The following is a 26,335-nucleotide window of genomic DNA, read 5'->3' as shown; positions in this document are numbered from 1 at the left end:
GTAAGTAACTTTAATTGAGTACTTACTATGTACCAGGTTCTAAAAAAAAATAGCTGCTTTTATTATCTCAATATCACAAGTGAGAAAATGGAGGCTCCCAGAAGTTAAATAGCCTAAGACCCAATCGCTAGTGAGAATCAGGTCTTAATCCAGGTCTATTCTCCAGTATTTTAACGTATATTCTCAGGTGGCTCTGTCCCTCTGCCTTCTGTCGTGCTGAAAAATCCTCTGTCTTAAAAAAAAAAAAAAAAAATTCTTGGGAATTCTCCTGCGGTTCAGTGGTTAGGACTCGGCGCTTTCACTGCCAGGGCCCGTGTTGGATCCCTGGTCGGGGAAATAGGATCTGCAAGCCGCGCGGGGCGGCCGGCCAAACTTAAATAATAATCATCATCATCATCATCTCATTTGACTATTGTCATTCTTTTAGTATGTCTAAATGAAGAGCAAAAATAGAAGTTACCTCAAGTTGGAATTTGACCAAAATGTTGCATTGATAGCTTCTCTCCTTAAGCTCCTTCTCCATAACTCTCCTGCCAGTGTTTGCTTATTAATCTCAGTGAATCTCTATTTGAGGAATGTCCTCCTCTTTCTGTTTTCTCAAATTTTATATGAAGCAGAATAGTGTAAAACATATTTATTTTTTTGATTGATAGAAAATTTGCATTCTATTTCATGATATATCCAAGGTTGTTTTAACAAAGCAGCACTTTTAAGTTACTTAACATTAAGTAACATTAAGTAAAACTGACATCCTGGGAGATATGCCACAGCTATTCTATATGCTGGCACATCTGTCCCCCACTCCCCCAAGCCTACCCCCCACACCCCAATGTGAGAAGCCTATTTAGTTTTTTCCATCTAGATTTGTAAGGTTGCTCTTTCTTTGGGGAAAAAAAAAAAAAAGAGATGCAGATGAGACCTCCAGCTGTCTCCCAGATGAGGTGGGCAGGAAGTAGCAAAACGTTCTTAACACAAGTCTCAAGGCTCAATTTATCACACATTCCTTTTTCTATGGAGTTTGTAGCACTCCCCCACCCTCAACTCCATAATTGCCTTCGATTTGCTTGGACCTTAGGATCTAGGAAGAAAGATGAGAGGAGAGGAGGGAAGCAAAACAGAGGGAGGAGGAGCAATTATAGAATTAACTTAATATAATTTACTCTGCCTAGTTCTTCATAATCTAGCCCTGTACTGTCTAATATGGTAGCCATTAGCCATATGTGGCTGTTGAGCAGTTGAAATGTGGCTGGTGCAACTGAAGAATTTTTACTTTAATTTAAAATTAAATACTGAAGGAGTGTAAAATATTTTTCCCTTATGTACCACATCATTGTTTTGGTAAGACTACATTTCACTTTAACTGTTGGAAATTTAGCATCCAAAATTGAGATATACTGTAAGTGTAAACACCAGATTTCAGACTTAGTATGAAAAAAAGAATGTAAAATATCTCATTAGTTTTTATATTGATTACATGTTAAAATGATATTTTGGATATACTAGGTTACATAAAATACATTCCTAAAATTAAAAATTCACTTGCTTATTTGTACTTTTTAAATGTGGCTTTAGAAATATAAAGTGACTCACATTATATTGGACAGTGCTGATCTAGCCCCACTATATCCAATCTTATTTTCCATTCCTTCCTTCAGCAGGGAAGTTTCTGAGGGTCAGGAAGGAGAATCTGTACCTGACTCCTTGAACATCAAGGGAGGCATGGCTGCCTGGGTCACTGTGAGTTATGGATTCAGAGGTTCTCATTAGGGTCTTAGAATAGTTTCCTGCTTTGGCTATTCGTAACTACATTTCCTATTACCCTATAAGTACTTTGACCATAAAAGTAATGCTAACTAGTAATCACGTGAACTAATTACCACCAAATGTAATGATTATGCATATTGTTACATATTGATGGATTAACTTTGTTTCAATTTTTATTAGTCTATAACAGTTTACATTCATTTACACTGGTAATTGGCCACTCAGATAGCATAGTCATACACTCACAACTTTAGAAATTAAAGTGACCCTACCAAATGTAAAATAGATAGCTAGTGGGAAGCAGCCAGCCACATAGCACAGGGAGATCAGCTGGGTGCTTTGTGACCACGCAGAGGGGTGGGATGGGGAGGGTGGGAGGGAGGCGCAAGAGGAGATACGGGGATATATGTATATGTATAGCTGATTCACTTTGTTATAAAGCAGAAACTAACACACCACTGTAAAGCAATTATACTCCAATAAAGATGGTAAAAAAACAGATATTAAACTGACCAATTTATGAGAATCCCTCAATGCACTTTATACCATGCATTTCTTTGCTAGAATTGTATTTAACTTTTCAATAAATAACAATCAATGCTTGTTGAATCAGTGAGTTTTATAACATATCAAGGAATTAACCAGTTAGAAAATATGTTTTTGTGTGTGTGAGATTGCTTTTTAATATAATAATTGATGTTGATAATAATTTAGTTCTGGAAGTAGTTTGCCTTATTGTATAAAAAATTTGAGCTGACATAATAATCATATGATAAAATTGTCAATACAAGCAGAATAAAAATTATCAGGAAAAAAGAATACCGCAAATAGATTATAAACTCAGCATAGTTTCTATAATTAACTTTAAAATTTGGTTTTGAGTTCCCTAGTAGTCAAAGCAAAATAGTATGCAGAATCTTATTATTTGGGAAGAGAAGGTGTATCAGTTACCCAAAGGAAGCATAGCTTTTCTTGGCACTAAATTCTAAAAGCAGTTTCTCATGTGAGTCATTGTCATAACTAACATTTTAGTAGCAAGTTCAGTAACATTTCCTATGACTGCATCTGATAGTGTCATCCAATCTGTTGTTTTTATATAGAAGTGAACAAGAGTGTGATAAATAACTGTGTGTTTTATTTTTACAGGAATTGTGGGAAACCAAAATGAGGCATAATCAGCTATGTTGTGAGACACCACCTACTGTCACTGTATATGTAAAATCAGGGTCAAATAGATCACATCAGCCTAAAAAACCCATTAACCTGAAGCGTCCTATTTTTAAAGATAGTTGGCCAGCATCTGAAAAAAATGCACGTAATAGCAACAAGTCTAAACGCCCCAAAGGACCCTGTCTAGTTATACGGCGTCAGGAAATGACTGCTTTCTTTAAATTATTTGGTAGGTTTAAAATATTGTAATAGCGGTAATTATAGAGTACTTAAAAATGAGAATATAAGATCTATTTTATCATTTTTATAATAATCAAAGAGGATACTGTTATTTTCTATGTCAGATTTTCTATCTCCAACCAAATTTGCTTTTTTTTTCCATAGTCCTTTTTTTTTCCCTCTCAATGCTGGATTTTTGTTTGTTTTGATTACTTTTAGAGTAGAAATTCATCATCTACCTTTTAGACTACTTAAATCCAAGTGTCAAATGTAAATTCTGGGCAGTTCAAGGTCATAGCATGAGTTTTGTTTGACCTAAAGTATAAATACTACATAAAGTCTCAGGTGAGCCAACTAACCCAGTGTCACTGGGCCTGAGGGGTTTCCCAGGACTTTCAGTGCTGAAACTGAGCAAACTGGCAAGGTTAGTCAACCTAGAAAAGTTTCAGTATTATATCTGGGGAATATTATTAAAAATTAACTGTGCTTTATCATCATGCTCATATAATGAAACTGAGTTTGAATTTGTTCAGATCATGAAACAGTGCTACTTTGCTAATAAGCTTCTTAAACATAGCCAAAAAGAAACTTCTTTATAGTACTTCTACTGGCCAAGAAAGAGGATTGGTTTTTGTTTTTTGAGGTAAGGCAGTAAGGTAGACAATAAAGGGTTGGATAGATGGATTCTGGTAAGTATCTGCAGGACTGAATCAAATCAAGTAGCTATCACAGTCTGGTAGATCCAGGTAACAGCCTTCCTTGCTTATAGAGGAAAGCATATGCATAAAAGAGGAGAGAGTTGGGGACAAGAGTGTTTGCCTTACTGAGAGGACAGAAATCTTTAAAAAAAAAAAGGAGAGCAAACTGGTTAAGATTTAAAGAAAAGCAAAATAAGATAATAGAAGACAAAATGTAAGTAATACAGGTAGAAAATGTTGAACTATAAAGATGTTCCTTGTCAGGATCTAGAATGCTGTTAATAAAAGTTTCCCTCTCTCTTTATTAAGAGTAGAGCAAAATTATTACCCACAAACTTTATTATTATTCGTAACTGAATGTGAGAAATAAGAGAAAATACATGGCTCTACCATTTTAGGTAATTTAAGAAATAGAAATGGAATTAACAAGGCAGAAATGATTTATTCTCAAAAAAACAATACTTGGAACTTTCCATTTATTTGACTACATTGATGATATTTCTAGGATATAACAAGAAGTTATGCTTCTTTAACTTAAAATGCAGGGGGAAATGGAAAAAAGTAGATCTTTCTCAAATTATATTCTGACAGCTACCCATATATTTTGGGATTATATATTTTAGCCTTTTAAAATTGAAATGAGTGTTTCTGACCTATTTTTGGGGTGTTATTCTTTTTTTAACAGTATGTTTGTTTGTTGATCTTTTTGTCATACTCAGTTTTTTCCGAAATTAAATGTTATAAATAACTAATGAATTATGAATCTCCTTTATATATATTTTCATGTGTATTTGGATAATAGATAATTAGACAGAGATAAGTAGGAGAGAAAACCCAAAACTAAAAATACCCCATACCTAAAAGGAGAAAGTAGTTAAAAAAAAGTAAAACATATTTAGAAAACAGTATTCATTGAGTCATTATATCTTAAAGACTTACCTTTTATCAGATTCCATTTCCACCTGTTAAAGATTGATTTTGGAAAACAACAAAGGCTCATCTAGAGCTACCCAAGACATATTTCTAAAAGAGCTATAGAAATATTCAATAAATCAAACACTTCTATCATTCCTCCTCCAGTCTGGGCTATATATTAAGGCAAATCAGATGGGAAGCCAAAGAATAAAGCAGTAGCTTTTTGTACAGCGCTTGCAATGGCAAACACACTAAAGAACTGAAACTACACCTTGGACAACCCTGGTCCTGCCATTTTTGTTTGATTTCTAAGCATCATTTATCATCTCCTTATGTAAAAATCAATGCTTCAAAAGGAAACCTGTTTTCAAAAGACAAGTCATAGCTATCTTTTGTTGTAGATGACGATTTAATTCAAGATTTCTTGTGGATGGACTGCTGCTGTAAAATTGCAGACAAGGTAAATTTGTTAACAGTATAATCATTAACCAGCATTATTATGTTACTAGGCTATCAGGACTTTAATGAACCTTATTAGGATTTTCTATCTTATTAATTAACGTTAGGAAAAGAACTAGCCTACATTGCTCCTTCAAAGTGGAATCCATTAGCATACAACATAGATTCATTCTATCTATACATGAAGCATTGTAAAATATTATTGATTAAATGAGCTTAAACCCATATCTGTTTGATTTAAAACAAGAATCAATATAGACTTAATATGTTTTTAGTTTGGGTGGTTGGGGGGTTTTTTGTTTTGTTTTGCTCTTTTTTTTAAATTGAAGTTTAGTTAATGTATAATATTATATCAGTTACAGGTGTACAATATAATGATTCACAATTTTTAAAGGTTATACTCCATTTATAGTTATTATAAAATATTGGCTATATTAGGCTTAATATGTTTTGATCAGAATTATTACTTTTTATCAGGTAATAATATCTGAGGTTCATTCCACTAAGACAGTCTGTTACACATTTTAATATTTTGTAGATAATTTAGATAAAACGAATCCCAATAATCTTGTAGAGTAAAATTAGTTTATCATGTTCTTTATTTAGGAATCTGTTTCATAAAAGAACATCATGATGCTGACTTATATACTAGGGATTGTGATGTTTCTATACTATTTAGGTTTAGCTGATCAGTTAGAATTTCAGCTTTATAAATGTCATCTTAGACCAGTAAGTCATATCAGAAAATTCAGCATGACTTCGTATCACATTTAAAATAACATGTTATGGGACTTCCCTGGTGGCACAGTGGTTAAGAATCCGCCTGCCAGTGCAGGAGACACGGGTTTGATCCCTGGTCCGGGAAGATCCCACATGCTGTGGAACATCTGGGCCCATGTGCTACAACTGCTGGGCCTGCGCTCTGGAGCCTGCGAGACACAACTACTGAGCCCGCGTGCTGCAACTGCTGAGGCCTGTGTGCCTGGAGCCCGTGCTCTGTGACAGGAGGGGCCACCGCAGTGAGAGGCCCGCGCACCACAACGAGGAGTAGCCCCCCCACGCCGCAACTAGAGAAAGCCGGCATGCAGCAACGAAGACCCAACGCAGCCATAAATAAATAAATAAATAAATAAATAAATAATGTGCCAACCAACAGAAAAGGGAATGAACAGAAGACTAGCTCATGGTTAAATACCCACTAATTTCATATTGATGTGAACTCTTACTTTAAGCTTAAGATAACAATAAAATCAGAGGGTTTTTTTAATTTTGAAAATTTTTAGAAAATTTCAAACATACAACTTATAGTAGAGAGAATAGAACAAAGACCCTCCATGTGCCTGTCATCCAGCTAAAACAATGATCAACTCACGGCCATTCTTGTTTCTTCTAATCTCTCTCCCCAAACGTGGATTATTTTGAAGCAAGTCCCAGACATCCTAACATTTTATCCATAAATATTTAAAGGTGTACTTCTAAAAGGTGAGATCTTTTTAAACATAATCAGTGTCATTGATGCTTTTAAAAATTGACAGTAATGCCTTAATGTCAAATATCCAGTTCATGTGGAGTTCTAAAGTTTAAAATTTTACAATTTTAAGCACCTTATAGTAATTAAAGTTGTTGGACAGCAGGGGGCAGTGCCTTTAAAGTAACTAACCAGGAGTACTGTATCTTAACAGTCAATATATCAAGAGTCCTCTACTGAAAGTTACCTTGAAAATTTGGAATCACCTTTGTGGCCAAACCTGTGAAGGTAGCATGAATTAGGCATTTTATGAGAGGGAGTCTATTATCAATATATCAGTATCATAACTTGTTTTTAACTTGAACAGGCAGAACCTGGCATGGGTCCTAATAGCAGGCTAGACATATGTCTTCCTAATAGTACATTTAAACACTTTTATTCCAATGAAAATAGAGCCATGTTGTTCTAATTTCTGGTTAGAAGTTATTTTTCAAAAATTATTTTAAAAAGTGAGTATGGATGTCTGCAACTAACTCAAAGGGTTGAGGGGAAAAATTTTTGCATATACACATACATCAAGCCAGTGTGGCAACAGAAAAACAATTGGTGAATCTAGGTGAAGGATGTATGGTTATTCACTTGATTATTATTTCAGCTTCTCTATAGGTTTGAATAGATGGCAATAATAAAATTTAGAGGTTAAAATTATAATTATAAAATTATAATTTAATCATAAGTGATCCAGAACTATTTCTCACTGTTCATATGGATTAAAGAAAGCCAAAAAAATAAGGACTCGAATAAATAGCTAATTCTATAATAAGGATAAATAATGCTTTATTGTTTTAGTTTATAAAGGTAACTATTTTAAAGCAGTTTTACTATGAAAGCAAAACATTAATATTAACTTTTAACTTTTTTCCCTATAGTATCTTTTGGCTATGACCTTTGTTTATTTCAAGAGAGCTAAATTTACTATAAATGAGCATACCAGGATAAATTTCTTTATTGCTCTGTAAGTATGCTTTCTACTAAGTGATTTTTGTGCAAGTTATTTATAATATATACAATACCTTATTTAAAATAGAGGCTGTTTAAAACCTGATGTATATCTTTGAATAGGCCTTCCTGTTTAAAAGCTGTATGGTTTTTTACTTTAATAGGATATTCTTATGTTCTTTTCACTGGTCTTATCCTGCCATATGCCTAACATTTATTATTCAATATTCCACTTGAGTTTGTATTGTACCTTTCACATTTCCATAATTTATATAGTGTTCCACATAAATTATCCCAGATTTTCCTCTTTTGGACTTAGAGATTTTTTAAAAGCCAGAATATTCTCTTTGAAATTTAATGTATAGTAAAAATTATTATCATTATTGCCCTTTTACACTGAACAGCTTGTGGAAAATGCTCTAGACATCTCAATATCAAAACCTTTTCTACCTAGTACCTGGATATAATGCTGCAGTTTGGAATATATGAATATAATTTTAAGTACCTAACTAGGGAACTACATATAAAAATATTTAAGTTGAATACCACAACAACCGTTAGCACTGAAGAATTTATTTAAAGTCTGTTTAATTCAGAATCAAAGAGTGATTCAAGAAATAGGACTAGAAGAAATTGATCTCTGCATGTTTTCAGCAGACACATTTCCCCATGCATAGGAAAAAATGAACTCAATATAAAATTTGAGTTGATGATTGCTAAATTGGGGGAATATAATAGTATTAGCTAATATTGAGTATCATGTGCAAGGTACCACAAAAATGTTTTCTATAAACTCATCTAATCTTCCCTATAAGATACATTTTTTAATTATCTCCATTTTACAGATGGGGAAATTGAAACTTAGGAAGATTAAGTACTTTCCAAGATCACAAAAGTTAGTAATCAGCAAATTCAGGTGTGACTTGCCAGTGGCCAAATTCAGCCATTTAACACTAAGCTGCTGTTTACATGTCTCTTAGCATTATATCTGTATGTTGATGCAATATCTATTTTATAGTTTTTTTCTCACCTGAAAATTGAAAACAAATCAAAAGAAACCTTATTTAAATCTTACCAGATGCCCCAAATTGGATTTGACAAGTTTTGTAAAGTTATTACCAGCAAAGCACTGTGTTAGCTTACACTATGTAGTAGCATGTCAGGTTGCGTTGCATGTTGTATTATAAACTCCATATGAAAAGTAACATGAATTATAATTTCCATTTTTATATCTAATCATTCTTTTGATACAACCTCACTCAATAGTTCTCATTAAATATTTTCTCAGCCACAGTTCTAACTCAACTCCTTTTCTATATATTCTTATAACACTCTGAACTTCTATTATCATTTTCCTATATTCTCTTTCAGTTATGTATTTATTTCATACTTGATTGCCTTTTCTACTTGACTGTAGACTCCTTAAGGGCAAGGAAATGTGTATCTTACTTTTTTTGCATACTTCAGTGGCTGACATAGGAGGTTCTTAATTCTTTATTTGAATAAACATAATTAACCCTATGCAAAAGAAATGGACTCTGCTCCAAGAAAAATCTATTTCAAATTAGAAGACAGCTTACATGTGTAAGAGACAGATATTTCATTACATTGAGCCTGAAAAATTGTTAATGTAGAATAGAATCATAATGTGGTCCTGATACTAGAGTACCATAGTCCATTATAGATTTTTTATAATCCGCAAGCATGAAAGGGGCCAACCTCCAGCTCTATCTACAGTTTACTAAGAACTCTCAGGGATACTAAAGTGAGAAATTACTTTATGTAATTTCACAAAGGACATGATTTGACTCATATAACTGAATGGGTTTAACAATGAGGTGCTTTATAATAAGGTAATATATATATATATAATGTAATATAGTAAGGTAATATTAAAATACTTAGTTATTTTAAGGGAGGATAAAAATATGTAGGTATTCATTTTATATTAATGTAACTAAATATGAATATGCACATGGTTAAAAAATATATATAGGAGGGTATACAATTAAAAGTAAGTCTTCCTCATATCTCAAGACCTTGACCTCCCTCCTCAAGGACAGTTAACAGTTTCATATGTATGTGTCTAAAAATAATTTTCTATATATGAACCAGTGTGTATATTACATGAATAGAGATGTACTATACACTTCTGTGCCTTTAAAATTTTTTTAATGTGAAATATTTACAAAAGAGTGTATGGAATGTATACGTATGTGTGTGTAAAAGAATAGAAGCAAAACAAATACTCATGTACCCATGACTCAAGAATAGAACACTGCCAGAATCTTAGAAACTCACAGCACAGTTTCCCAGTTAGAGCCCCCTCCCTTCCACAAGTAATCATTTTCTTACTTTTCTTTATTCTATGTATATAACTCTAAATAATATATTATTTGGTTATTCCTATTTGGGGGCTATATAATAAAATAATTATACACCATAATTACCATTATCATTCTTCTGTAACTTTCTTCTTTTGCTTTATAATATTATTTTGAGATTCATTTCTATTGATACATGTAGCTGTAGTTCATTTCATTTTTACTGCAGAATAATATTCTATTGTTTCTTATATATTTGCATTTTTTCCTACCATCTTGTTGTGTATTTTGTGTATGTCCCATTTTTTTCTTCTTTCCCCTCCATTTTTATCTTTTTGATTGAGATTTTTTTTTTTTTTTGGCTGCGTTGGGTCTTCGTTGCTGCGTGCGGGCTTTCTCTAGTTGCGGCAAGCGGGGGCTACTCTTCGTTGCGGTGCACGGGCTTCTCATTGCAGTGGCTTCTCTTGTTGCAGAGCATGGGCTCTAGGCGTGCGGGCTTCAGTAGTTGTGGCTCATGGGCTCAGTAGTTGTGGCCCGTGGGCTCTAGAGCGCAGGCTCAGTAGTTGTGGCTCACGGGCTTAGTTGCTCCGTGGCATGTGGGATCTTCCCGGACCAGGGCTCGAACCCGTGTCCCCTGCACTGGCAGGCGGATTCTTAACCACTGCGCTACCAGGGAAGCCCAGATTGAGATTTTAATATTTTTACTTTTGACACCTTCTTTTCCTCTACATGTTTGGAAATCTTACATTCTATATCTATTCTTTTAGCAATTGCCCTAGTTATTTTTAATTACAAGACCCTTAAGCATTTTAACTCTAATCACTCTTCCCAACTTCTATTCTCTTGTTTTGCAATTCTACTAGTTCTACCTGATGCCCTCCAAAAGGTTAGACATTATTATTGTTGTTTTATAAATTCAACATTTGTTTAGATTTGCCCATATATCTATATATCTTTGATTACTATTCCTTCTTGCATCTCAAACCTTCCACTTGGGATCATTTGTCTTCCTTTCTGATTGCTTTTATTTTATTTTATTTTATTTATTTATTTATTTTTTAAGAGTAGTGTTTTAGAAATGGCTTTTATTTATTTATTTATTTATTTCTGGCTGTGTTGGGTCTCCGTTTCTGTGCGAGGGCCCTCTCCAGTTGCGGCGAGCGGGGGCCACTCCCCATCGTGGTGCGCGGACCTCTCACTATCGCGGCCTCTCCTGTTGCAGAGCACAGGCTCCAGACGCGCAGACTCAGTAGCCGTGGCTCACGGGCCCAGTTGCTCTGCGGCACGTGGGATCTTCCCAGACCAGGGCTCGAACCCGTGTCCCCTGCACCGGCAGGCAGACTCCCAACCACTGCGCCACCAGGGAAGCCCCCTGATTGCTTTTAAGACCCTCTTTTCTTGGGTGTTTGTTAATTCTAGTATCTTCACACTTCAGGGACTGTTTCTGTTCATGGTGCCTTGTTCCCTTGTATGTTTTGTAATTTTTTTTATTGTGAGTCGCCTGTTTTTCTTAGAAAGTCATCTATGGAGCTTGCATTGTTTCCAGTGAGAAATCTGCTCCATCCTTATCTCTGTTCCTGTGTTATCTAACATGTCTTATTTTTTTTCTCTGACTGCTTTTAAGATTTTCTCTTTATTACTGGTCCTAAGTAATTAATTATGATATGCCTTAGTATAATTTTCTTCATGTTTTGTGCTTTGGAGTTCACTGAGCTTCTTTGTGGGTTTATAGTTTTCATCAAATTTCAAAAATTTTCAGTCATTATTTCTTCAGATGTTTTTTCTGTCCACCCACCACCCTTTAGGGATTCCAATTTCACCTTTATTAGGCTGCTTAAAGTTGTCTCGCAGCTTATTGATGCTCTGTTCATTATTTTTGTTTCCTTTTCTCTGTGTGTTTCATTTTAGATAGTTTATATTGCTATGTCTTCAATGCACAAATCTTTTCCTCTGCAAAATTTAATCTGCTGTTAACCCTACTCAATGTATTTTTCATTGTACACATAGTTTTCATCTCTAGAGGTATACTTTCAATGTGTCTAATCTTTTTGAACATCTGGAATAATTATAACTGTTTTAGTATCCTTGTCTGTTACTTCTATCATGTGAGTCAGTTTTGACTGACTGATGATTCTTCTTATCTGTCCGGTTTTCCTGCTTTTATGCATGCCTGATCCCCCCTCAGGTATTTGAGTGTAGGGAAAGACCGTAAGAATAGAGGGAACAGAGTGACTAACATTCACCCAGGGCTGGAAATAGTGCCTGTTCCCACCAGCCAGACTGAAAAAACTTATAATTCACACTGAGTAATTCAGTACTGAGTAGAGTACTCAGGAACGTCTTGCCTTAGTGGCGAGTAATTAGCCCCAGACTGAACATTGCTCCAGATCCACCTAACAAATCATGAAAGCAAGACTTGAAAGGATCAGACTGTTTCCATATAACTGCATCCCAGAGCAAAGCTCAAGATTGATAGGAATATAAAAGTATCCAGAACTCAACAAGGTAAAATTCACTGTATCTCTATTTTTGATCTACCTTTCTTTAATCATGCATAAGGTTGAACATCTTTTATGTGTTTATAAACGTGTGTGTGTGTGTGTGTGTGTGTGTGTGTGTGTGTGTGAGAGAGAGAGAACTGTCTGTTCCTGTCCTTTACCCATTTCTTTTTTGAGTTGTTGGTCTTCTTTGCTAGGTATCTGGCTAATACAGTTGAAGAAGATGAAGAAGAAGCCAAATACGAAATTTTTCCATGGGCTTTAGGGAAAAACTGGAGAAAATTATTCCCTGATTTCTTAAAGTTAAGGGACAAACTCTGGGATAGAATTGACTATAGGGCTATTGTAAGCCGGAGATGCTGTGAGGAGGTAAGATTTTTACATGCGTTATATATATAATCTCTGTCTTCTCTTTATGTAGTTTTCCTTGTCTTGTTTTTTAATGTGCTTCTAATGTTTCACTTTTTTTTTTGTATATGAAGGGTAAACCATTAACCTTGATGATTACCATGAGTACAACTTTTATATTACAATGTTGATGTTTTAATTTTATACCACAATAATTAAAAATTGTCATTTCTGTTTTTCAGAGAAGACTACTTCTGTAGAAAGTATTTTTATTTTAGAGTGTTTCTCTTCTCTAAAAGATCACCAGTATATTGGGAAAGAATAGCGTGCACATTCCAAAATACGTCATGGTAATAACATTGGAGCTGAATAATAATTTCCATTAAATAATTTCTGTTAAAGTATCAAAATTTCAAGTCCCCAAGGTTGAAATGTGAACTACATGGTATAAAATAAGTTTAAAAACTATACCTCTTTTCACATAGCATACATAAAGTTTCCTTGATGCCAGATTCTATTAATATAAAGCAGAAAGACACTAAAAATTAAAAGATTAGTTATTTTATCTAATGTTCTGGTTTTCAGTAAAGAAAGTTAATGTTTCAAACTAAAAAAATTTGGAGTAGAAAATTAAATGGAAGGCAATGATCACTATGAGGCAGTACTAGTTCAGAGAAGTTTAGTGAATGTGGGCTAGATAATGCTGTAATTAAATGAAGTCATATGGGACTTCCCTGGTGGCACAGTGGTTAAGAATCCACCTGCCAATGCAGGGGACACAGGTTCAATACCTGGTCCGGGAAGATCCCACACGCTGCGGAGCAACTAAGCCCATGCACCACAACTACTGAGCCTGCGCTCTAAAGCAGGGGTCGCCAACCCCCAGTACCAGTCCACGACCTGTTAGGAACTGAGCTACACAGCAGGAAGTGAGCAGCGGGTGAGTGAGCGAAGCTTCGTCTGCTGCTCCCCATCGCTCGCATTACCACCTGAACCATCCACCCCCACCAGTGGAAAAATCGTCTTCCATGAAACCAGTGCCTGGTGCCAAAAAGGTTGGGGACCTCTGCTCTAGAGCCCACGAGCCACAACTACCAACCAAGCCCACGCGCTACCACTACCGAGCCCACGCGCTACAACTTCCGAAGTCTGCGCGCTCTAGGGCCCGTGTAGCCACAACTACTGAGCCTGCATGCTGCAACTATTGAAGCCTGTGCGCCTAGAGCCCGTGCTCCGCAACAAGAGAAGCCACCGCAATGAGAAGCCCACGCACCGCAACAAAGAGTAGTCCCCGCTCGCTGCAACTAGAGAAAGCCCGCGTGCAGCAACGAAGACCCAATGCAGCCAAAAAAAAAAAAAAAAAAAAGAAGTCATATCTAGTTTAATGACTACAGGCCAAAGGAGCCAATTAATGGATTAGTGTCAGACCTGAGGGAAGACTTCAGAGGTGTGTCACAGAACTCTGCCCAGAATTAACCTTGTTAATTATATTAATGAGATGAAGATATAGCAGTTATGCATATTTGTGGATTAAATTAGGATTGTTGAATGTTGGGGGAAATGCAAGGATTCAGAAATAATTTAGAAGACTGTGCAGCAGGCCAAGTCTTTACAAGATTATATTCAATAGAAAAATATGAAAAGTTGGGTATGTATGACCCACCTCCCCAAATTAATGGCTCCTCATTAAGGAATTTAAAGGACTCATTCCAATTACAGGGCACTGAAAAAGTCCTGTCTTGTTATTTTTTGTCACTACCTCCCTAGGTGAGGAGTGGGTAATTTGCGCACCTGTTGCCATCCTTGATGTGATAGCGGGCCTTATTTGAACACTCTGATTTTTTCAAAGTAAATGCTTCAAGCCCTGTAGAACACTCAGCTAAGTACATGGAGGGGGCACTGGAGGCAAGAGGCCAGGATAGGCAATGCTTCCTCATGGCAGGTTGCTTACCCACTCCTAAAATACAACGACTAGCATTTTAACTGCAACAACTTTATTCTGTTGGAGCTGGAATTACCTCAGTTGCTGGCACCAGACAAAGAGACAGAGCATTATGTGGCTTAATGGTGTATGTGTAAAAGACTACAAAGTTTTAGACACCTGGAAAGTCAGTTGTGTAATAGGATTTACAGAAAAGTTTAGTCTCTCAAGGCTTCAACACTGAGAACTAACAGATCTCTCTCCTAATTCCAGATCTGCATATCCAATTTTTTATTTACATTTCATTATCTAGTAGATACCCCAAACTTAACATGCTGAAAATTGAGTTTTTGATTCCCCCACATAGACCTCCACACTTGCTCCTCCTGCAATCTTCCACATGTTAATAAATGGTAACTTCATCATTCCAGTTGTTCAGGCCAAAAAACTGTCACCCTAGACTTTTTTTTTTTCCACATCTATACTTTAAAGAAAAGCCAGCATCTTACCATTTCTCACCACCTCCACCACTAAACCCTACTTTAATTGTCATCTCTTGCCTCAACTATTGTCATAACTTTCCAAATAGTCTCCCTTACAATCTTTCTTCCCTATAGTCTATTCTTCATAGCAGATTTAAAGAGTAAATCTTTTAGAAAGTCAAATCATGTCTCCTTTACTCAAAAGCCCCCAGAGGCTTCCCATCTCACATAGAGTAAAAGACACAAAGTGCTTATCCTGGATCTACATGGTCTGCCAACTCTCCTCCTTTATCTCTTTCACTTCATCTCCCATCCTTGTTCATTTCACTGCAACCACTCTGGCCTACTTGCTATTCTTCAAATGCACCAAGGACACTCCCACCTCAGGGTCTTTGCATTTGCCATTCCTATTACCTGGAATGCTTTTCCCCAGAAATTCATATGCTTCACTTCCTCACTTCATTCAGGACTCTGCTTAAATGTCACCTCAGAAAAACTGTTCCTTACCACCCTATACTGAGTAGTAACTCCCTCAATGGAATAAAAATTGAAGAGTCCAGTTGACTTTTGGCAAGGGTACCAAGAAAATTAAGTGGGGAATGAATCGTCTTTTCAACAAATTGTACTGGAACAACTGGATGTCCACGTGCAAAAGAAAGCACTTGGACCCCTACTCCATATTATATATAAAATGCTAACTCAAAATGGATCAAAGACCTAAATTTAAGAGCTAAAAACTGTAAAAATCTTAAAACATAGGGGTTACACCTTCATGACCTTGGATTAGGTTTCTTAGATATAATACCAGAAGCACAAGCAAGAATAGGAAATACAGATAAAATGTACATCATCAAAATTTTAAACTCTTGTTCTTCAAAGGACACCATTAAGAAAGTGAAGAGACAACCCACAAACTGGAAGAAAAATTTTGCAAATCATCTCTCTTATAAGGCACTTATATCTAAAATATATAAACAGCTCTTACAACTCAGTAAAGAGACAACCCAATTTTTTAAAGGACAAAGGATCTGAATATGTATTTCTTCAAAAAAGATATTCAGATGGGCAAAAAAGCACATGAAAAGATGCTCAACATCATTAGCCATCAGAAAAATGCAAAATCAAAAACACAAAGAGATATCACTTTACACCCACTAGGATGACTATAATTTTTTTTTTTAAAAAGACAATAGGGGCTTCCCTGGTGGCGCAGTGGTTGAGAATCTGCCTGCCAATGCAGGGGACATGGGTTCGAGCCCTAGTCTGGGAAGATCCCACATGCCGCGGAGCAACTAGGCCCGTGAGCCACAATTACTGAGCCTGCGCGTCTGGAGCCTGTGCTCTGCAACAAGAGAGGCCGCGATAATGAGAGGCCCGCGCACCGCGATGAAGAGTGGCCCCCGCTCGCTGCAACTAGAGAAAGCCCTCGCACAGAAACGAAGACCCAACACAGCCATAAATAAATAAATAAATTAATTAATTAAAAAAAAATAAAAATAAAAAAAATAAAAAAGACAATAACAAGTATTGATAAGGATGTGCAGAAATTGGAAACCTTATACACTTCTGGTGGGATTGTAAAATCATGTAGTTGCTTTGGAAAACAGTCTGGCATTTCCTCAAAATGCTAAACAGAGTTACCATATGACCCAGCAATTCCACTCCTAGTTTTATACTCAAAAGAAATGAAAACTATCTCCACACAAAAACTTGTGCATGAATGTTCATAGCAAGCAGCCTTATTCATAATAGTCAATAGTTGTGAAAACAGTCGAAATGTCCAGCAGCTAATTAATGGATCGACAAAGTATCTATACAATGATATATTACTTGACAATTAAAAGGAATAAAGTACTGATACATGTTACAAAGTGGATGAACCCTGAAAACATTATGCTAAGTGAAAGAAGCCAGTCCCCAAAGGACCACATATTATATGGTTTCATTTATATCAACTGTGAAGAATATATAATCCAAAGTGACAGAAAGTGGTTGCCTGGGGATGAAGGGAGAGAGGAATGCAGTAACAGTGCCTGACTTGTAGTAGGTGCTCAGTAAATATAGCTGACTGACAGAATGAATGGAACTTAAAGCTTCTGATTCTTTTTCATACCTTCTTATCTATGAAGACAAACAACAACAAGGACCTACTGTATAGCACAGGGATTCCCTGGGCTAATTCTTGGGCTTCCCTGGTGGTGCAGCAGTTAAGAATCTGCCTGCCAATGTGGGGGACATGGGTTCGAGCCCTGGTCTGGGAAGATCCCACATGCCGCGGAGCAGCTAAGCCCGTGTGCCGCAACTACTAAGCCTGTGCTCTAGAGCCCATGAGCCACGACTACTGAGCCCACGTGCCACAACTACTGAAGCCCACGTGCCTAGAGCCCATGCTCCACAACGAAGAGAAGCCACCGCAATGAGAAGCCTGTGCACCACAACGAAGAGTAGCCCCCGCTCGCCACAACTAGAGAAAGCCCGTGTGCAGCAACGAAGACCAAACCCTACTTTAATTTAAACCCTACTTTAATTTTTAACTTTGACCTCCGCAGCCAAAAATAAATAAATTTTAAAAAAACAAAAAACAATTCTTTACCGAGCTCACCTAGCACTGACCCTTATCCAGATAGATAAGCTAGATAAAGATAAGATTTTTTTTTTTTTTTTTGGTTGTTCCAACCAGGTACATTTGAATCATGTTGGTGTACAGAAAAAGAAATTACCTAGTAGATTTTATCCTGTTCTCTTAAGTATTCATTTAACAGCTAATTTATGAGTAAGACACTAAGTTCAGTGTTGTGGAGATTTATTATAAAGAAGTATTACATCCTCCTTGCCCTGAAGTTTGCTGCATTATAGTAGCAAGACATGCTGTTAGAAATTTAGTTTTCTATGCATTTGTTAAGAGTCCAGTACTGGCATACTGTCAACCCATTTTTTAGTCACATATCCTAAAATAAACTCAAGTTACGATAGTAGCTACAAACTGGCTTACAGTAATTATACTATACACTTGCATTGTGCTTTACAAATTTATATTTTCATATAAATTATCTTCTTATCCTTACAAAAATACTTGTGAGGACCAAGGAGGTTGAGATTTACTCAAGATCATATATCAGTTAAGTGGCAGAGCCAGAACTTGACTTCACATCTAATGGCTTCCCAGTGTTCTGTTTTCTCTGACATCTAGCCTCCATCTCTTACGTTGGTTAGTTTAGAAAATGCACTTATATCTATTATGTTATCTCAGGAATGAAATAGCTTAATAGATAAGAGTGTGTGCATGCATTTTTCTAGGTGTGTTAGCATGTGGAGAGACTATGATGCCTAGCTTATTGCAGAAAGAACAGTACCAAATCTTCTATATTGTGCCCTTTACTTCATATTTCCCTCTGCTTTTTTCACTAGACTTTGCTATATAGGATTCCTACAAAAATTATATTGCTGAGGGCTCATAATGTTAGTGGCCTCTAATTCTTAAATATTTTCATCTATCATTAAAAAATATTTAATGACTGCATAATATTGTGGAGAAGGCATTTGAAAGAGAGGTGTATGAGAAACTATTCCTGTCCAGAGGGGGCTTTCGGCAGAACAGGTTACATGCATAAAAATATACATCTGAGCGCTAACATTTACATGCTGAGTCCTAATATAGCATTAACAATAAAACAAGAAAATCTGAAAGCTGGAGTTTCTAGAAAGGTGGGACTTATGTTGGGCATTGAAGGAAAAGAAATACTAAGACAAATAAAGGGAAAGGACATTCCAGACATGAGCAATAAAGACAGAAATATTGAGAAAAATAGTAGATAAATATGGAAGGAATAAGAAAATTTGATATTCTACTTCCTCACCTTGGGTATCTCTGCACCTAGTTTTACATTGTCATAGAAATGTGTATATTTAGAGTTAACATCTTTATTTACTTCTACCTTTTAAAAGATATATAACTTTATTACATGTCTTTGGTTGAAAACTGTTTTGAAGGATTTAAGAAGTAGATTATAAAATAAATCCAATCCTAAAGTACACTTTAAAAATTAGCATTGCTAGTATTCTTTATGCATTGTTTTGGGGGAGGCACAATAACCCTATTTTCTGAGGGAATCAGCTTTAATCTAGGGGTTTTAAGGTTTTCATTCTTAACAGCAAAAGCCTTCTTTCCAAACAAAATTTTACACACAATCCCCCAAATTGAGGTCCTCCACCTGCTCTGTCTTCCCTTAGCCCCTCCTGTGACCCCTAACGTTGTCTGTGAAACCTAGGGCTCCTCAAACCAGTTTGAAAATCACTCGTCTAGGCAATTAATAAAGCACTGTCTGTCTTTTTTGAATTATAGTTTTGTCTGGATACTTGAATACATTTTTTTAAAAAGCACTGTCTAGCTCTCAAATTCTACAATTCTCATTTACCTTGGGTCATTGATAACCGCAACTAAACATTTTTGCTTAGAAGTAACATTCTAACATTCTGTTTAGAAGTTTTAGACACCATGAGGTCAGCATGTAGGTACACTTCACTAGCTTGTCTTAAAATGGCTATCATTTGCCAGATGTTTACTATGTGATAAGGATTTTACACATATTTAACCTTCAGAACAATCCTATGAGGCAGATGGTATCCCCAGTTTTCCATATGAAGATATTGAGGCTCAGAAAGGTTAAGTAACTTGCAAAGTATCATACAACTAGGAAGTGGCAGAGCCAGAATAAGAAACTAAGTCTATCCTGACTCTGAAGGCAGTGTGTTCTCTAACCGACCTTAGAGAACAATGCCTGACAGGTAGTGTGGAATCTTAAGTACTTTCTGAATAATCCCTCATCTAATCCTTGCAACAATCCTCTACAATAGACACCATTATTCTCTCCATACCACAGACAAGAGAACAGGAACAGAGAGGTTAAGCACCTTACCTGTGTTTTCATTCATCATATCTCTTGCTGTGATTGCAAACATGTTAAGATTAGCCTAACATACATAGCTGGAAACCTCAATTAAAAATATTGTTTTCAACCCAGTACATTCCAGAGAATTATGTATTGTTTTGGGCTAACTGTATTATCTTTCCCAAACCTGTAATATCCAGAATTGAAAAACCTGGAAGGTTGCTTCAGTTCTATTTACTGTTTGAAATAATTTAAATACTTTATCAATTATTATCTTAAGGATCCAAGCAATGAATCATTTTATAGGTAATATTGCCTTATCTGGAAATGCTTTTCTTCTAAAAAAAAAAAAAAAAAAACCAACATTGGTGAGATTTTTAGATCTAGTTTTACAGGTAGCCTGTTCTTGAGTTATAATTTTTGTTCTTAATTTTACTAAATTTTAAAATCTTATTAAAATTCTAAAAGAAAGCTTTCCACCATAGGTTATGGCCATTGCTCCAACCCATTACATATGGCAACGAGAACGCTCTGTGCATCACAGTGGAGCTGTTAGAAACTACCACAGAGATGAAGTTCAACTGCCCCGGGGACCTAGTGCCACACCGGTAGATTGTTCGCTCTGTGGTAGAAAAGGAAGATACGTTAGACTGGGATTGTCTTCATCATCATCTTCATCCAGTGATACAGTAGAGGTGGTGGAGAAACATTCTCAGGAATCACACAACTCATTCTCAATGGACATAATAGTTGATCCTTCTCAAGCTTATAGCTATTCTCAAGGTATGACTTAGAGATATGTCAGAATTAGATCTATGAATGTTATTAATAAATCCGAGTTATCCATTGACCAGTAGTCAGTCCTTATAGGCAGGAGTACATAATTATTTATATACTACAATATGAGTTAAAGTAGTATTGAAAGTTTTCCCTTTTCAAGTACTACTTTTTGTCTTGGTATTGTTTTGTGGTAGCTTACCTAAGCTAAGAGATTTTTAATTTGACTTTTGTTAAACTGAAACCTAATTCACCATAGATCTCAAGTATTTTAAGAGCCTGAACCATTTTCTTTGAAATGTTTATTTTATTCAAAAGAAGTTTTAAGAAGAGAATAAATTTACTTGTAATCTCACCATGCAGCTTTATCAGTAATTAACTATTGGTTTCTTCTACACACTTTTTAAAATTGGGATAAAATTGACATATAACACTGTATTAGTTTTAGGTGTATAACATAATGATTAACACAATAAATTTAGTTAACATCCATCACCACACAGTTACGGTTTTTTTTCTTGTGATGAGAACTTTTAAGATACACTCTCTTAGCAACTCTCAAATGCACAATCTTGTTAACTATAGTCACCATGCTGTAGATTATATCCCCAGTATATCCCCAGAACTTATTTATCTTATTACTGGAAATTTGTACTTTCCACTACCTTCAACCACTACCCCCCCTCCCCGCTTCCTCTGGCAACCACCATTTGGTGGTGTATCTATCAGTTCAGGTTTTTAAATTTATTTTTAATTTTTGTTTAATATTTATTTATTTAGGCTGTGTCGGGTCTTAGTTGCAGCGTGCAGGCTCTTCGTTGTGGTGGGCAGGCTTCTCTCTAGTTGTGGTGGGCAGGCTTCTCTCTAGTTGTGGTGCACAGGCTCCAGAGCGCGCAGGCTCAGTCATCCCATGGCATGTGGGATTTTAGTTCCCTGACCAGGGATCGAACCCACGTCCCCTGCATTGGAAGGTGGATTTGTAACCACTGGACCACCAGGGAAGCCCTGAGTTCAGTTTTTTTTAGATTTCACATATAAGTGAGATCACACAGTATTTGCCTTTCTCTGTCTCACTTATTTCACTTAGCACAATGCCCTCAAGGTCCATCCATGTTGTCACAAATGGCAGGATTTCCTTCTTTTTTAAGATATATATATATATAGATAGATAGTCACATTTTCTTTATTTTCTTTATCCATTCATCCATTGATGGACACTTAAGTTGTTTCCATTTCATGTCTTGACTATTGCAAATAATGCTGCACTGAACATGGGTGTGCAGGTATCTTTTCAAGATAGTGATTTTGTTTCCTTCAGATAATACCCAGAAGTGGAATTGCTAGAACATATGGTAGTTCTATGTTTAACTTTTTGAGGAACCGCCATACTGTTTTACATAGTGGCTGCATCCAACATTGCACAAGTGTTCCCTTTTCTCCACATCCTCACCAACACTTGTTATTTCTTGTAAACAGCCATTCTAACAGGTGGGAGATGATATCTCATTGTGGTTTTAATTTGTATTTCCCTGCTAATTAGTGATGTTGAACACCTTTTCATGTACCTGTTGGCCACTTGTATGTCTTCTTTGGAAAAATGTCTATTCACTTCCTCTGCCCATTTTTTAATTGGATTTTTATTCTGTTGAGTTGTATGAGTTCTTTATATATTTTGGATATTAACCCCCTTGTCAGATATATGATTTGCAAATATTTTCTCCCATTTGGTAGGTTGCCTTTTCATTTTGTTGATGGTTTCCTTTACTGTACAGAAGCTTTTTAGTTTGATGTAGTCCTGTTGTTTATTTTTGCATTTGTTGCCTTTGCTTTTGGTGTGAAATCCAAAAAACAGTTGCCAAGACCCATGTCAAGGACCTTACCCTCTGTTTCTTCTAGGAGTTTTGTGGTTTCAGGTCTTACATTCAAGTCTTTAATCCATTTTGAATTGATTTTTGTGCATGGTGTAAGATAGTGGTCCAGTTTCATTCTTTCACATGTGGCTGTCCCGTTTTTCCAACCCCATTTATTGAAGAGACTATCTTTCCCCAATATATTTTTGGCTCCTTTGTCATAAATTAACCATATGTGTGGGTTTATCTCTGGGCTGTCCATTCTGTTCCACTGATCTATGTGTCTGTTTTTATGCCAATACCATACTGTTTTCCTTACTATAGCTTTGTAATACTATACATTTTTCTATTTCTATTTTAAAAAATAGAACCATACTGTATCTATGCTTGCTTTTTTTTCACTTATCATAAAGCATTTCCCGATGTCATTATTTAGTCTTTGAAAACCTGATTTTTAGTCATGACATGGTATAAGTACCAAAATTTATTTGCATATTTTTTTTGTTGGGATTTAAGTGGTTTTGAATAATGGTATTTTATATTAATTTGAAAATAATCATATGAACTGGAAATACTTTTAGTCAACCACACCCTAATTTTCATTTAAATTACTATTTATAAAGGTTGAGTACTTCTCTGACATTTCTCGATTTGAAACAGAACCAGAATGACATTCTACCAGCAGTGATCCTTTTTATTTCTTATAAAGCCTTTGCCCCAGATTTTCACCCATCTGAAGATGGACGGGCAGATTTCTTATGGTTCTCTCTAATTCTATAATGAGACCCACATTATTTCAGAATTTTACCTATTTATTTTTACCACATTCTTATGAGATTAGCAGTGGCTACTGAAGTTTTACTGAGAAATTAGACTCTTAAGACTCTTGAAGGCAGGGGTCATGCCTATCACTGTTCCATTCCCTGGCCATAGTAATCACTGAACAAATTTGACTGACAGCATAGTCTCTTCCCTTGTAACACCTCCAAGCATAATTTTTATTTGTTCACTCATATTTGAAAGTAAATAGGGTCTACCATAGGCTAAATTATAAGAGCTGCCTTTTAGCATCCCTCCCCTCTCTCCTAGCCCCTTTTGTCTACAGTCTTTGATCCTCATAATAGATAAGATTTACTAGATATGTAAAATGTTCCATGCAATGTGTTAAGGATTTTACATTCATAACCTCACTTAATATTCACAGCCAACCCCAAGGTAAATACTAGTATCTCCACTTTGTAGATAAGGAAACAGAGGCTTAGAGAGGTTAAAGAATTTGCCCAAGATGATTGAGAGAGTGACACTTGAACCAGGTCTGACTCTACTACAGCCTGAATTCCTATGATGTTCTGCTGCCCCCTTTGATGAAATCCTGCCTTCAGTAGTGAAAATAAGCTGCCACAGAAGTCTTCTAGCAGATTGCTAAGGACTAAAGAATTGGTGAAAGCATTAAGAACAAAGTCCCTGGCCCTGAACCAAGATGGCGGAGTAGAAGGATGTGCTCTCACTCCCTCTTGTAAGAACACCAGAATCACAACTAGCTGCTGGACAATCATCGACAGGAAGACACTGGAACTCACCAAAAAAGATACCCCACATCCAAAGACAAAGGAGAAGCCACAGTGAGACGGTAGGAGGGGCGAAATCACAGTAAAATCAAATCCCATAACTGCTGGGTGGGTGACTCACAGACTGGAGAATACTTATACCACAGAAGTCCACCCACTGGAGTGAAGGTTCTGAGCCCCACGTCAAGCTTCCCAACCTGCGGGTCCGGCAACGGGAGGAGGAATTCCTAGAGAATCAGACTTTGAAGGCTAGCGGGATTTGATTGCAGGACTTTGACAGGACTGGGGGAAACAGAGACTCCACTCTTGGAGGGCACACACAAAGTAGTGTGTGCATCAGGACCCAGGGGAAGGAGCAGTGACCCCAGGGGAGACTAAACCAGACCTACCTGCTAGTGTTGGAGGGTCTCCTGCAGAGGCAGGGGGTGGCTGTGGCTCACTGTGGGGACAAGGACACTGGCAGCAGAAGTTCTGGGAAGTACTCCCTGGTGTAAGCCCTCCCAGAGTCTGCCATTAGCCCCACCAAAGAGCCCAGGTAGGCTCCAGTGTTGGGTTGCCTCAGGCCAAACAACCAAGAGGGAGGGAACCCAGCCCCACCCATCAGCAGTCAATTGGATTAAAGTTTTACTGAGCTCTGCCCACCAGAGCAACAGTCAGCTCTACCCACCACCAGTCCCTCCCATCAGGAAACTTGCACAAGCCTCTTAGATAGCCTCATCCACCAGAGGGCAGACAGCAGAAGCAAGAAGAACTACAATCCTGCAGCCTGTGGAACAAAAACCACATTCACAGAAAGACAGACAAGATGAAAAGGCAGAGGGCTATGTAGCTATGTACCAGATGAAGGAACAAGATAAAACCCCAGAAAAACAACTAAATGAAGTGGAGATAGGCAACCTTCCAGAAAAAGAATTCAGAATAATGATAGTGAAGATGATCCAGGACCTCGGGAAAAGAATGGAGGCAAAGATCGAGAAGATGCAAGGAATGTTTAACAAAGACCTAGAAGAATTAAAGAACAAACAAACAGAGATGAACAATACAATAACTGAAATGAAAACTACACTAGAAGGAATCAGTAGCAGAATAACTGAGGCAGAAGAATGGATAACTGACCTGGAAGACAGAATGGTGGAATTCACTGCTGCAGAACACAAAAAAAGAAAAAAGAATGAAAAGAAATGAAGACAGCCTAAGAGACCTCTGCAACAACATTAAACGGAACAACATTCGCATTATAGGGGTCCCAGAAGAAGAGAGAGAGAAAGGACCAGAGAAAATACCTGAAGAGATTATAGTCGAAAACTTCCCTAACACGGGAAAGGAAATAGCCACCCAAGTCCAGGAAGCGCAGCGAGTCCCACACAGGATAAACCCAAGGAGGAACACGCCGAGACACACAGTAATCAAATTGACAAAAATTAAAAACAAAGAAAAATTATTGAAAGCAGCAAGGGAAAAATGGCAAATAACATATAAGGGAACTCCCATAAGGTTAACAGCTGATTTCTCAGCAGAAACTCTACAAGCCAGAAGGGAGTGGCATGATATACTTAGAGTGATGAAAGGGAAGAACCTAAAACCAAGATTACTCTATCCAGCAAGGATTTCATTCAGATTCAATGGAGAAATCAAAAGCTTTGCAGACAAGCAAGAGGTAAGAGAATTCAGCACCACCAAACCAGCTCTACAACAAATGCTAAAGGAACTTCTCTAAGTGGGAAACACAAGAGAAGAAAAGGACCTACAAAAACAAACCCAAAACAATTAAGAAAATGGTCATAGGAACATACATATCGATAATTACCTTAAATGTGAATGGATTAAATGCTCCAACCAAAAGACACAGGCTCACTGAATGGATACAAAAACAAGACCCATGTATATGCTGTCTAAAAGAGACCCACTTCAGACCTACGGACACATACAGACTGAAAGTGAGGGGATGGAAAAAGATATTCCATGCAAATGGAAATCAAAAGAAAG

General features: G+C 36.7%; 1 protein-coding gene across 2 annotated transcripts in view; it reads left to right on the top strand.

Annotated features, from left to right (window-relative positions):
* Window positions 1-1,719: 1,719 nt before the first annotated feature.
* Window positions 1,720-26,335, top strand: part of SPDYA (speedy/RINGO cell cycle regulator family member A) — a 32,773-nt gene continuing 8,157 nt past the window's right edge. Inside the window, exons 1-6 of one of the 2 annotated variants that reach the window (XM_059943672.1) lie at window positions 1,720-1,737; window positions 2,911-3,163; window positions 5,168-5,226; window positions 7,623-7,708; window positions 12,712-12,883; window positions 20,640-20,937. In XM_059943672.1, the coding sequence (XP_059799655.1) occupies window positions 1,720-1,737; window positions 2,911-3,163; window positions 5,168-5,226; window positions 7,623-7,708; window positions 12,712-12,883; window positions 20,640-20,937 (886 nt within the window). Of the gene's footprint in view, window positions 1,738-2,910; window positions 3,164-5,167; window positions 5,227-7,622; window positions 7,709-12,711; window positions 12,884-20,639; window positions 20,938-21,011; window positions 21,015-26,335 lie in introns of those variants that run through there. The other variant, XM_059943673.1, reaches the window with a different exon arrangement.

Source organism: Balaenoptera ricei, chromosome 13, assembly GCF_028023285.1.
Source record: "Balaenoptera ricei isolate mBalRic1 chromosome 13, mBalRic1.hap2, whole genome shotgun sequence".
NCBI lineage: Eukaryota > Metazoa > Chordata > Mammalia > Artiodactyla > Balaenopteridae > Balaenoptera > Balaenoptera ricei.
The sequence above is the reverse complement of the archived record's forward strand: the minus strand, read 5'-3'. Positions and strand labels throughout refer to the sequence as shown.